General features: G+C 45.7%; 1 protein-coding gene across 2 annotated transcripts; it reads right to left on the bottom strand.

The window, feature by feature from the left end:
* Nucleotides 1-2446: 2446 nt before the first annotated feature.
* On the bottom strand, nucleotides 2447-5880 carry LOC114845789 (neoverrucotoxin subunit alpha-like). 2 transcript variants are annotated; one of them, XM_041068643.2, is made up of 4 exons: nucleotides 5306-5880; nucleotides 5000-5098; nucleotides 3218-4699; nucleotides 2447-3149 (listed from the first exon to the last, which is right to left on the bottom strand). In XM_041068643.2, exons 2-4 carry the CDS (start codon nucleotides 5088-5090, stop codon nucleotides 2584-2586), a joined length of 2139 nt encoding a protein of 712 aa, XP_040924577.1. In that variant the 5' UTR covers nucleotides 5091-5098; nucleotides 5306-5880; the 3' UTR covers nucleotides 2447-2583. The 2 variants fall into 2 exon arrangements, with proteins under 2 accessions (XP_040924577.1, XP_028990080.1); XM_029134247.2 differs by having other exon boundaries at nucleotides 2448-3149; nucleotides 3218-4603; nucleotides 5306-5879.
* Between the last annotated feature and the right edge of the window lie 7176 nt (nucleotides 5881-13056).

Here is a 13056-nt window from a genome sequence, read left to right as displayed (position 1 = left end):
GTGGGTGCGAGAATGTATCTGAGAGTATCTTTTCTTCATCTGCTGTTGGTGGCTGGAAAAACAAGACGGTTGTCCCTTAAAGTAGTCACTGATGATACGCGACCAGCTGATATTGCCTACAAAAGAATGAAATGAATTATTTTATTAGTATCAGGGTTGCTGCAAGCCAAGATAATGCACAGGCTAACGTTAGCAACATAAGCTAACGCTGGGGTAAGCAGCGGCTTGTAGCTGTGCTCAAACTTTTGAAACACTTGAAAAGTGTTCCTTTAAGACATTAGACCCATGCATCTCAGTTTTTTTTTATGGTGAAAGAAGGCGCCACGAATCATCACTTTAAAAATCCAAACGCTGCGGTGGCCTGGAACCTAATTTCTGTGACTATTTTCTTGCTAACAGACTGAACCATGTCTATAAATGGATAAAACCCAGTCCAACAGACTCCTTGTGATTGGACATTGAACAAAGATTCCGTGGAAACATTAAAGTTGCAGATTTACAATTTATCAGTACGAAAATCAAACACCATAGTTGCTACTGAGGTATTAGCATAAGAACATCTCTGACAGCCTGGTGGGTTTTTCCTTAAAATAACTGCATCTTCGCGATCTCTTTGCCAATATACACCTCTTTGGAACAGTCTAGACATCCTACAAAACAAAAAGGCTATACATTTTCCTATTTGGCATAACAAAGGGATAACACATCTCCAACAAACAAATTTACCCTTCCTAAATATGTTAAGATAACACAGCAGATGAATTCTTACATGCATTCTGGTCATCTTTCCCTGTGGAAAAACTTTTGCAAGGAGTATGTGAACAGCTGTCAAATGTCTGATGGAGGAGCCTTATGTTTTGGGTTGTGTTCCCTTTGTTCTGTCTTGTCTTGCTCTGGCATCATATGACTTCCTGTTTGTAATTAGTATAATCTGTTTTACCTGTTTAGTAAGTATTTAAGTTTCTAGTTTGAATCCAGTCTCTGTTGGTTGGTCCTGGATGTTATGCATGTTACTCTGTTGTGTCGTATGCCTCGTGGTTCTGCCTGTTTTTTGTCAAGGTATTTGTGCTGTGACTCTTTGTGGTGTGACTGTGCTTTTGTTAGGTTACTAATCTGTTGTGGTCTATTTATTTGCCCTCCTGCTGCAGTGAATTTTATTTCTGTTTGTTAATTTAGTTTTCCGTATTACGTCCTGCATATGCAGTGGTTTTTTTAGCATCTTGTCACCTGTGTTCTTGTATTGTCAGACACACCTTTTTCTGTGTTGCAAAAAAAAATTATCCTCATGAACTTGAACACCACCCTAGACACATTGTCTGCTTGTTCAATTCATCAATTAGAATTACACTCTGATTGATTCCATTGATTGATTCGTGTTCACATCTGTATTCACGGTCAGATTTCCAGCGCTTGGTTCCTGCTGCTTATGCTTAATTCTCTGCAGCTCTAGATAATACTATCAAAATTCAGAAGCTAATAGGTGTAATGTCGTAATAACCACGCCTGGCTTATCGCAACTATGAGCTTTATTGCTGATGCGCTAACACAGGTACTGTAGCTTCTGATTCGCACACATCCGCGTGCCTCTGTGCACTGCCGATATACACATATCAATGACACTTGGTTAATCCGCTGCATTAAGTAGTACCTCCTTAAATGAACTGCTTACGTTACAATAGGAGGCTTGCCAGACATGCTGACCAACGACATTATTGCTTACTTTTCCCACATGGAAAAGGAGCAAGATGACTTTAGAACAAGTCTTTCAGGGCCCACATATGATGCTATGATGACTTCATTCCATGTCTGCGTCACAAAACCCGCACCTGATGAGCTGCACTAGCAACTGGTCACTCTGACGTTGAGACATTAGCAGATTCTCGGTACAGATCCTCCAGTGACTTGATAATATGATTTGGGCAATTTCAGCCCTCGTTTGCCCATGATTGTCCTAGGGTGATGCGTTGACTTGACCCTGACCATAGAAGACGACGCTACTAGCTGTCACCTAAGCTTATATTTAACTTCCGACTCTCATGATTTGAAATGTCAGAAAAACAAGCTTTACTTTATTTTTCTGTTCCACATTAACATTAAATAATGGAAAAAATATTGTTTTTTTATTAAAAACGAGTTATTTTAAACTAAGTACTTACCTTGAAGTCACTTTGCTACTTGTTCCTTTCGGAAATCCAAGCAATAATGTCATTGGTAGGCCTCCTGTTATTTGTTCACAAAGGACCAATAAAAAAAAATCATTAATCAAGGAGTGTTTATTACTCATCTCAGAAAAGTCAAACTGTCCATCACAATATGAGATCCAGCCTAAAACAGGCTGCTTGTTAAACTGCAAGACAGGACAAAACAATCCAAGGAACCTGAAGGAGTTGGAGCTGTCTAATATCAAAAATCAAAAACATAATTGTAATGAAAAATAATAACTCGCATCATGTCATTTCCTGTTTTATAATGAGAAAATTAAAATTGCCTATTATGACAAACCACAAAATTTTACATTCAGAGTATTAACACAACCACAGAGGAAGCATTTTAAACTGGAACCCAGCATGGTTCTGGTTCTACTTAAAGTGGACACAGATAAACATAGCTGGGCTCGCTATGAACCCAAAAGCATGGATAAACGGGCTCAGTGAACTTGGTGGTAAAGGTGTGGATGAATTTCAGTGATGTAGAGGTGGCATCATAGAAGGTCAGGGTACCAGCAGGCCAATCGAGGTACACCCCCACTCTGTTACATCCAGAATGTGGAAGACCTGTGCTCTGTACACAGCCATTATGCTGTGCACGGAGTGAGTCACAATGGCCCTTAGCCAAAAACCAGGATATTGCATCACCTGCAAAAAAACTATAAACTGCACCTTCTCTTACATATGGAATAGAAAAAATGTTAGTCACTTGAATTTGCATTCTTTTATATGCAACACCTGCACCATAATAATGGCCTGACCACTCTACCACCCAGTAGTGACGTTCAGTCAGTCCCTCTGTGCACAAAACCTTGGGACATTTAAACCTCTCTGGATGATCAGGATAGTATTGCCATACTCCATACTTGGCCCTCTTGTTTCCATCAGACAGAGTCAGGTAGCCGTTTGCAGTTTTGGGGTCCATGGTGAGATCACAGGCATCTGATGAGAGACCAAAAGTTACTAAAATTAAACTAAGTTCAGCTGTAACTGGTAGCTAAAGTACTTACACTTGAGCAAATCTCTTTGGTCAATGACTTTCTTAACATCAGGGATGCTGGGCTGTGAGAAATCTTCAGTGACCAGAACACCGTCCTTGTAATGGTAGATGGTTGCACCCTGGTATTTATCATTTGGTGCGGTTGTTACAAGGAAACGGAATGTGCTGTTGTTCTTCAAACTGGTTGCAAAATCATGCAAAGCTGCAGCTTTTCCTCTCATTTTGTTGAAAACCTCATTTGAGTTGTACCATGGCTGCTGTGCTGACAGAAGGACGTTCTTATCACGTGGGTCATGTTTATCTAAGTACTGAACCATCTGCTCCATGTAAGGGTCAACACGCTCCACGGAGGTGAAAACGAAGCACAGTGCTTGTTCTACACCTGGAGCCAGAATCTCTCTATCCAGATCTGACTGACGTGGAACCATCCTCACATTGGTTCCTGCCTTCATCATCTCCACACAGGACCTGATGATGTTGATTTCTCTTTCTCTGTTGTTCATCCAGATGTTTAAGTTGTCACTACTGAAAGGTGAATTCTGTCTGTCACTCAAGAGCTTTTCTACAGAAGCATTTTCTTGACCTTTACGAATCGAAGGAAATTCCTTCTCCATCGTCTGCTGGAGTTGAGAATTGTAATCTTGACAATTATTTTTAAATTCCATCAACTTCTCTGAAATCTGAGGCACATTCTGCACCACTTCATCATCCAGACACTCGTTGCACCTCATCTCTGCTTGCTTGATATCTTCTAGAGCGGTCTCAACTTTCCTCAGAAGTCCAGTGCTGATGCTACCCCGTAGCTCAGCAGCTGTGGAACTGAATTTCTTCAGTGGTGTCAGCCAGACCTTCAGTGGAACAGCAGTGCCTTGGTTGTTTGTCAGTAGTTTTGGAAGGTCTACATAGGTCTGCACTGCTTCTTCAAATGTTGAAGGATTGCTGGGAAGAATGAAATCCCCAATGAACTTACAGGAGAATTTGTTTGCCAGGACTTTTTCTTCGTTAGTCAGCTTGGTGTCAACTTTCCCACTAATTTCTAATGTGGGAATCTTCTTAATGAGAGCCTGCATGCTGCCCTGGATCTCCTGAACGCTGTGAGCATCCAACTTCTCACTGTCAAACACAAAGAAAGCATTTGCCCCATACAGGATGCTGGTGACCACATGTGTAGCAGATTCTTTCCCAGAAACTGCATCATTCATCTTTTTGGCTTCTACTTCGGTCATTACCAGCTGTTCGAAGGACGTTGTAGCGTTGTACTGAAGCGTCACTCTGCTCTGATTCTTGAATTTCTTCTGATCATTCAGATACTTTGCAGAACCTTCAACTTCAATCAAGCCACTCAGGAAACTGGCCTTTAGAGAAGCTTCAACGCTGAGCAGTTTGGACTTGGATTCTATGGAATCAGACGAAGAAATTTCAAATGTACTGCTCTGCTGAGAATGCACAGACCTGTGTTCTTCTAGAGTGTTTTTATCCCACAATGTGAAGCCTGTAGGTAAAGAAAAGTGACAACAGTCGGTCAAGTTTAAACTCAATCTGTGATTTTCTTCAGTCTAATTTAGACTAAATGGTAACGATAGTGAGCTAAAATGCTAAAAATCACAAAGCTAACTTGATAGCGTTATGAATGTGCAGTGTGTGCAAGTGTTTCCTCCCATAATTCAAATCGATGCACACCAAGTTCCTACAGTAGGTGACCTCGTGTTAGCTCTGCTATAAGTGAGAACTGGAGCATGAATGGTTAGATCTCCAAAGCTCTAATTCCTGAGTGGTGTCAGTCACATGTTACCTGGGAGTAGTTCATCCTTGTAAGCATCATACAGCATTCCAAGGGTGAAAGGTCGACCCAGGGCGGCCACCACTTTCTGATCTGAGGCCATATCTTCAACTGGGAAAAAGTAAAACAGTACAACACTACTACACTACAAAAACACTACTAGAACAATGTCATTTCATTTTGCTAAAACATTACAGACATTTGTGTCTAAATCTTCATGCACAGCTTCATTACTACTACTTACTGTGCCTATAAATGTAGGCATGAAGTTTTTAATAACAGATTTGTCACATTTTTGTGAGGCTAAAACTCAAATACCTTTGGGAGACCTGCGCAGTACTGAAGCCAAAGTGATTTATTTTAAACAACTTTAGAAAATGAAAGATCGTCGCCGAGCTCGATCCTGGGAGAAAGCGGTGAACTAAAATAGAGGAAAGAGTCAGTTTACTGGAAATCTGCCAATAACTGCTGCCGAGTCTACTGAGGTGTGCATACATGACTGAATAAGGTCAGTGGCCAGGGCCTGAGGAGAGCGGAAAAGGGGAGGAGACTGCAGCGCAGGCGTAGTAGCGGACACCGGAAGCGCTGGCAGCGGGGACGGAAACGACTCCGCCGCCCGTAGAGACCGAGTCCACTCCGTTTCTTCCCGTTGGTTCCGTGAACCAGAGCGCATATAGAACCCACACCCGCACGACCCGCAATAACGAGCGGAATGAAACAGTCAACTTTGTGAATCTTTGTCTAAAACAGAACGAGTAACTAACATCTACTGTAGCTTAAGAAGCTAAACAAAAATTCCCTTTAGAAAAACAAGGAGCAGAAACTCATTCCAATGTCCGAGAAAGACCGAGTTTCATACCGAGCAAGCTCAAAACTCCGCTCTATGTACAAGAAAGTAATGAGGGAAATAGTTCACAATCCCGTATCTCTGACGTTGCCCTTCCTCACGTGATCAGGGTGAAACCGTTTTGAGAAAAGACCCGTCTCGTCTGACTGCGGTCAACAGCCAGCCGCGCTACAAAATCGTCTTGCGCCCGTATTACACGCTTTACAGCACAGCACAAAACGCGCTCGTCGCTACTTTCTGTTTTCATAATAAGACGTCTGATCTACAAAAGTACAAAAGCTACAAAAGAAAATATTGGATATATAAAAAACTGTCGCCTAATAGAGATTTGTGTACCTTTACTCTGTATTTTAGTATTCATTACTTTAAACTGTCATCTAATGCTAAAAAGCAGTATTAGTTTGGTTTTGAATACAGTAACTTTGGTCCATAATGCCAGACTCAGTTTGTCCGTGCACGCTCCCACTCGTCACAGTATCGATCTTTTGAAACCTACGTGTGGTGGATCTCGGAATTGTTCATGCACCAACGTCTGTTTCAGCCTTTTGGGGAAGAGTGTTTTCCAGCTTTACTAACTTTGCTGTGGGACACACGACACCAGAACCAGGTCTAAGCTCTAAGTCTGCTTCCACCTACTGTCATCACTATTAATAATGTCTGAACGCCACAATTATTTAGAAATGACTAATAAAAACAAACTTCAACCATTATTCAAGTATGTGTTATTTACATATTCCTCTGGAAAAAGCAAACTGTCCATCACAATATGACCTCCAGCCTAAAACATGCTGCTTGTTGATCTGCAGAGAAGGGAACAGCTCCAGTGCTTATGTTTTAGTGGCCGGTGTTTCTCAGGATTCATTTCACAGCGCCACTTTGTGTCGTACGCAGGCCATGAAAGAAAGTGCCTGTGGCTGGAGCGAAGCGGGTCGGGAACCTCACGCTGAGGAGGTTTGAGTGGTCAGAAGACGGACGGAGCGGGTCGCTCGGCAGAACCCCCCGCCGGTCAGAGCAGCAGGACGCGTGCTCCTCCGCGGGGCCGGGCCTCGCTCACCTCCTCCGCTGCTCTTCGCCGGCTCCTCATCCTCTCGCTTCGCTGCAGGTAATTGCGGGCATTGGCAGCGCGGTCAGAAAGAGGTGAAGCCGACCAGCATCCATTAGCGGAGCGCGTGCCTGGACCCTCCACTGCCTGCACCCCCCCCCCATCTCCATCCCAGACCCGGCTTCTTCTTCGCCCGCTCCATAAATGAAACAGAGTCGCGCCTCTCTCATTTTTATAGAAATTAATCTTTTGCAGATACATTCCAGCCTCACAGATCACTTTAACATACCTGAATAAAACTCGCTGGTAGCGACGCAGTCAACCGGAGATAGTTTGCGATAAATCAAAGCTCAGCTGCCTTGAATTCAATGAAGGCAAATGCGATATATTTTTCATATGCTGATACTGCTTGAATCTAAATAGTGTAACTGGTCCTGTGAGAGCAGCAGCTGAGCGTTTTCACATGCAGAGCCATGATTACAGTACGAAGCACAGACGAGCTGAGAAAACAAACAGCTACCGTTAGAAAAATCCCGCAATTAGTGCTGTTCTTGTTGTTAATAGGTGCAAAAATGTCTGTGTGAACACTTCGTCTGCTAAATGAGGGACGGGGCATGAATTATTCCAGCGCTGCGCTGGTTTTTCCATTTGCATGGCTGCTGCTCACATTCCCGTCACACTGAGTGACTCACGCTCCCTTTTCGTGCCGACGGGACTCTCGCAGGCCGCGTTCTCCTTTTACCACAGGCTCCAGAAGAAGAGAAAGTTAATTACTGTAACGACCTTCTCCATAACTAATAGGTAAATCCATTATCAGAGAGAAGGTGGGGGAGAAACAAAGCCATTACGGCGCCGGCTTCATCTCACATCCCAGACTTTGCTCTCCTTCTGCTTAATCAGGTGCAAAGTCTGTGCTGATGCCTTGCGTCGCTAACAAATGGCCGCCCCCGATTACCTGAGCTAATGAGTTAATGAAACGTCTGATACTCCTGGAACGTTGAGGTTCTGACCTGCTGTGGAACCTGTGACTGCTGCTTCTGGTGGGCGGCCATAAGCACCAACATGCCACAGCTGCAGTAAATATAAAGTGTATAATAAGGCCTTTAATGAGTTTAGGTGAGGCTGGTGCTGCTGTTATCAGTTTTTATAAAGAGGAGACACTGTGTAGAGATAGGAGGTGTTACATGTGCTCCGTCGCTCTGCTCCTTGTTCCTTCTGTTAACCTGAAAGGAATGAATCAGTCCTGCTGACCCTAATCTAAAACCGTGACATGATGATTAATACCCTGCCTGATATGGAATATGCACAACTTTCTATGCACGAGGAGCCTTTTAATCGTTGGGTCAAGGGAAAAATTTCTCCACGCTTCACTCAGCTCCCAGAGAGTAAGGGACAAAACGGCCGAGCTGGTTTTTAGAGGTGTCTGTGAGATTAGCTCAAAGCTGTGAAAACGCTCCATGACCTCAGAATAACAAAATCTGACCCATTCATGCTTCAGTCCAAGTGAATATCAGAAGACATGGAATGTGATGACTACAGGTGACATGCTGAAAATAAAGTAAATCACCAGCAGAAGATTCAAATATTGACATTCTGATGGTTTAACTGTTACAGTCCGTGAATCTTTGCAGAACACTCTGCTTCCAGTTAGCGATTCAGCACCACGTCCAGCGGACAGCTCCCGTTAAGCTTAAGCCGCTGGTGTAGATTCAGAAGCTCGGTTGTGTAACCGTAAAGCCAGACACTGCTGGAGATGAAGAAAGTGAACTTATCTGAAGGTCCTGCAGCTCACCAAGTTTCTCTGCTCACGCTTGTACTTCAGTAATTGCAACACGTCAAGGTCGATCATCTTGCAGGCTAATGTATCCTGGACTAAACGGCTTCAATCGCGTCTGTGCAGGTTTTGTGCTCTTACTTTTGTGGGCTGGTAAAGTGAGTGAACTGTGATGGAAATTGTCAGCGTGCTGTGTTCTAGCAGTTAAAAGGAGCAGCAGTCTGTCATTTTGTCATTTTTCCTCCAAATGTCAAGGCTGAAACGAGCTTTAATTCTCTGTCTTTGATCTTTTTTCGTCCTCACTGAATAATCGACGTTTTTGAACCTCATTCTCTTGTTGTTTTACCGCCTTCCTTCATGCATTTATTAAATTACTCCTACGTAGATATAGGCTCTTATTTCAAACTGACGTTTAGGATAATTGGGAGCGAGCGTTTTCCACCTCTCCGCTGTTGAGGGAAATGTCAGTCAGCATTAGCATAGCCGTTTATAGAGCGCTACAGCGGTCCCGCCCGCTCCCTCGCTGACCCTCGCTCCTCGTGCACCCGGCCACTCCTCTCACGGAGGGTTATCGCAACCATTATGAAAAATGACTCCAGAAAAAGCCTAATGTGACACATTATCTCAATATTAAGGGAGTTCGAGCGAATAATAAGTATGGCTTATTAATCAAGGTATAAAAGGGGAAGGAGCTGCCAAGTGAAGTTAAATGCCACTGTCAATCTCAGCATGAGTCACTTTTGACTTCAAAGGACATTTCAGCTGAATCATGTCTCACTATTTATGGAGTCATCACCCTCAAGTGACGCGGGACGCAGCCCGTGAGTTCCTCCAGGAGGGACCTGAGCCCCTGCTGCACATAATGAGCCCATTAACTCCTGGAACCGCCTTCCTCTGTGCATGTTGACACATGATGGGAGACACATTATGGTTTGTCCTGTCAGATGAGGAGCGGGAGGCAGATAAACCCGCCATCGCTTAGCGAGCAGCGGCTCATTCTCTATACGGCTGCTTTAAAGAAAAGAAAGGCGGCTTTGAATTCTCTGCTCACTTTCATGAATAAATGATGAGGTGAGTTCCAATGAATCCACGTCCTTCCTCTGTGTCCTTTGTAAAGTTCGCTAAATGGCAGACACGGTGGTACACTCCATGCAGCTAGCTGCTGCTAATCTGATGCTGGGGTCTTATCTGGGCCGGGCCGCTCTCTGCATCCCTGCTCCACTAAGGTCCGGGAGGAACCGCTGTCTACAGCCACATCCCTGCTCACACCTGGTCACGGGCGCGTGAAGCTCACATCTAATTTAATTGGTCACTGTAACTAAATGCTCAAAACTGCACGAGGGGAAAATTAGCGCGCAGACGTTTTTCAGAAACAGAAACGAGGACGTGTGGGACGTGTCTCTGAGTCGACTCAGGGGGAAGACGAGCAAAGGAGAGTCAGACACCCACCGAAAGCCAGAGCCACGAGCATGAAGACACGGAGAGGAGCAGAGAAAGGCGCCGCTCAATGAGAGTCTGGGGCAAAGATAAGACAAGAATTAGCAGTTAATTTGTGGGGAAATTAATCCGTTTTCAGCATGAATCAGAGCCTAATTCTGTGGCATTGTTCAAGGCAGCGGCTGCTCCTATCTCGTGTCCCCAGATATTTGCAGGTCGCTACAGAGGAGAGGATTTCAATTTGGTCACTGATGTTGGATCAAGAGAGGAAAGATACAAAAGAAGCCTTTGTTGCGGCGAGGGCTTGACTGGAAACGGCTCATAGCGTGTCTGCAGAGTGTCACTGAGGCAAGTGAAGGCCACACCACTGCCAAAGCCAACAAACCGCCTCTGTTTGATATGGAGCATTTAATCGTAGATCATTAATGCGGTGCCATTTAAAAAGCCTCCGCGTCCCCAGAATTTAGAGAAGGTGACATTTAAAAAGCCCCCAGTTCTCCGCAGACACCAAATATTTCGCCAGTTGCTCAAATTAATTCGCTGATGACTCGCCTTCGGATACGAGCTGCACAACATCACAACACGGGAGAATTCTCTGCTATGATTACAAGCAGGCAAGGTTACGAGCACTGCACGGGCTCCAAGTCGTGGAGGTAACACCACATTAGCCTGATTGGTGTGTGTGTGTGTGTGTGTGTGTGTGTGTGTGTGTGTGTGTGTGTGTGTGTGTGTGCGTGCGTGCGTGCGTGCGTGTGTGTGTGTGTGCGTGTGTGTGAGTACGTGTGTGCATGTGTTTGTGTTTTTGTGTGTATGTGTATGGTGTGTTTGTGCGTTTGTGTATGTGCGTGTGCGTGCGTGTGTGTGTGTGTGTGTGTGTGTGTGTGTGTGTGTGTGTGTGTGTGTGTGTGTGTGTGTGTGTGTGTGTGTGTGTGTGAGTATGTGCGTGCATGTGTTTGTGTGTGTGTGTATGTGTCTGGTGTGTGTGTGCATGTGTGTGTGCATGTGTGCGTGTCCTGGTTGACATTCTCCACACGGTGGCTCAGCTGCTCTTACAATCCTCACCTTGATCAAACACTGTGTTCACTGATGCTACGGGAGGAGAAACAGTGTGAGGCTGTGTCTTTGCAGAGTAGCTCCGGTCTCTGGTCTCTGGTCTCTGGTCTCTAGTCTCCGGTCTCTGGTCTCTGGTCTCTGGTCTCTGGTCTCTGGTCTCTGGTCTCTGGTCTCTGGTCTCCGGTCTCTGGTCTCTGGTTTCTGGTCTCTGGTCTCTGGTCTCTGGTCTCTGGTCTCTGGTCTCTAGTCTCCGGTCTCTGGTCTCTGGTCTCTGGTCTCCGGTCTCTGGTCTCTGGTCTCTGGTCTCTGGTCTCTGGTCTCTGGTCTCTGGTCTCTGGTTTCTGGTCTCTAACGTCTGCTTCCTCAGCTTCCTTCGTTCTAACTCATGGACGCGGCGGCGTCAGCTCCTGCGCTTCGTTCTACTCGTCGCCTTCCTACGACTTCCTCGCTCCTTCGAGCTGTGACAGCTCCCCATCAGGGAGGCGACGACTCCTTCTCAACCTTTCATCAGCCTCGCACCTGTAAATGGGTTTGAGAGACAAAGTGTTTCTCGCCGTCTGAGGCGGGATATTAAAGGCAGCGTTTCATTAGGGCCTCGGCAGACATGCTGCTTTTTGCTGAAATAAACGATGTGTATTAAGGCGGAGGAAGACGGCTGGTGTCAAAGGGACTCAACAGCCTCTCGCTCTCTCTCTGAGGAGACGATTGAAGCATTGGATATGAAACGATCCCATTAAAAAGGCCACCGGTGCATAAATTTGCCCCTCAGTAGCTTCCATCTTCTCACACATTTGTTTTCACACACGCACAAATTTCAAAACAGGTCGTAAATAAACGCTGGCATCGATCGGGCCGCGCACTTCCATCAGCTGCAGAGGAACGCATTGAATTTCTGCATGAAGAAGAAGACGACGCTGGAGCTGAGAGTAGTTTTATTAGTGAATGAGATGTGACAGTGTGACGACAGCAGCGGAGGATCAGAGCACAACGAAGCAAACCATTAGCTGGTGCTGTGTGGGAACGCGTGTCCTCGTTACGACACAAAGGCTGCGGCGCGTAAATCACGGCACCTGCTTCTGCAGGAGCTCAGCTCCGTCGGCTGCGGAGCATTAAAGCTGAAACACAATGAAGCCGCCTGCAGAGGTGGAGACACGCACAGACCACACAGCCGCCGGCCTGATTTACGGGTCCTCGCAGAAAACCTTTGACAGGGTTTAATTAGCGTGTGTTTTACACCGTTTTTCATGTTTAAGAGGTGATGAATTGCATAATTAAAGGACTCGCAATGTAAATCAATGGGGCAGAAAAGAGTGAAGGTAATTAAACAGAGCTGTGCTGGCATCATAACGCTCCAGCTTCCACGGGAGTCTGGGCCACGCAAACACAGGAGCTGCAGCAGTCGAGACGTTCTGCTGGTGCCAGACGTTTATGATCGCTGGGATTTGGCTCCGTGACTCACTGGACTCGCTGCAATCGCTGCAATCGCTGCAATCGCTGGATGCACTCGACTCGCAGGATTCAGACTTGCAGGACTCGTTGGACTCATTGAACTCTTTGGACGTGTTGGACGTGCTGGACTCGTTGGACTTGCTGCAATGCTGAACTCACTCAACATGAGGACGCACTCGACTCGCAGGACTCGTTGGACTCGTTAGACTCGTTGGACTCGCTGGAATCGCTGGGCTCGTTGGACATGTTGGAATCGCTGGGCTCAATGGACATGTTGTACTCACTGGACTTGTGGTATCGCTGCAATTGCTGGACGCACTCGACTCGCAGGACTCAGATTCGCAGGACTCGTTGGACTTGTGGATGCGCTGGTTGCGCTGAACGCGCTGGACTCATTGGACTCGTTGGACTCGTTGGACTCACTGAACCCACTGTCGGATCTGTGTCCAGCGTGGGGAGGACGTCCG

Source organism: Betta splendens, chromosome 19, assembly GCF_900634795.4.
Source record: "Betta splendens chromosome 19, fBetSpl5.4, whole genome shotgun sequence".
NCBI classification, from domain to species: domain Eukaryota; kingdom Metazoa; phylum Chordata; class Actinopteri; order Anabantiformes; family Osphronemidae; genus Betta; species Betta splendens.
Note: the sequence above shows the minus strand (reverse complement) of the source record. Positions and strands in the feature narration are given on the sequence as shown.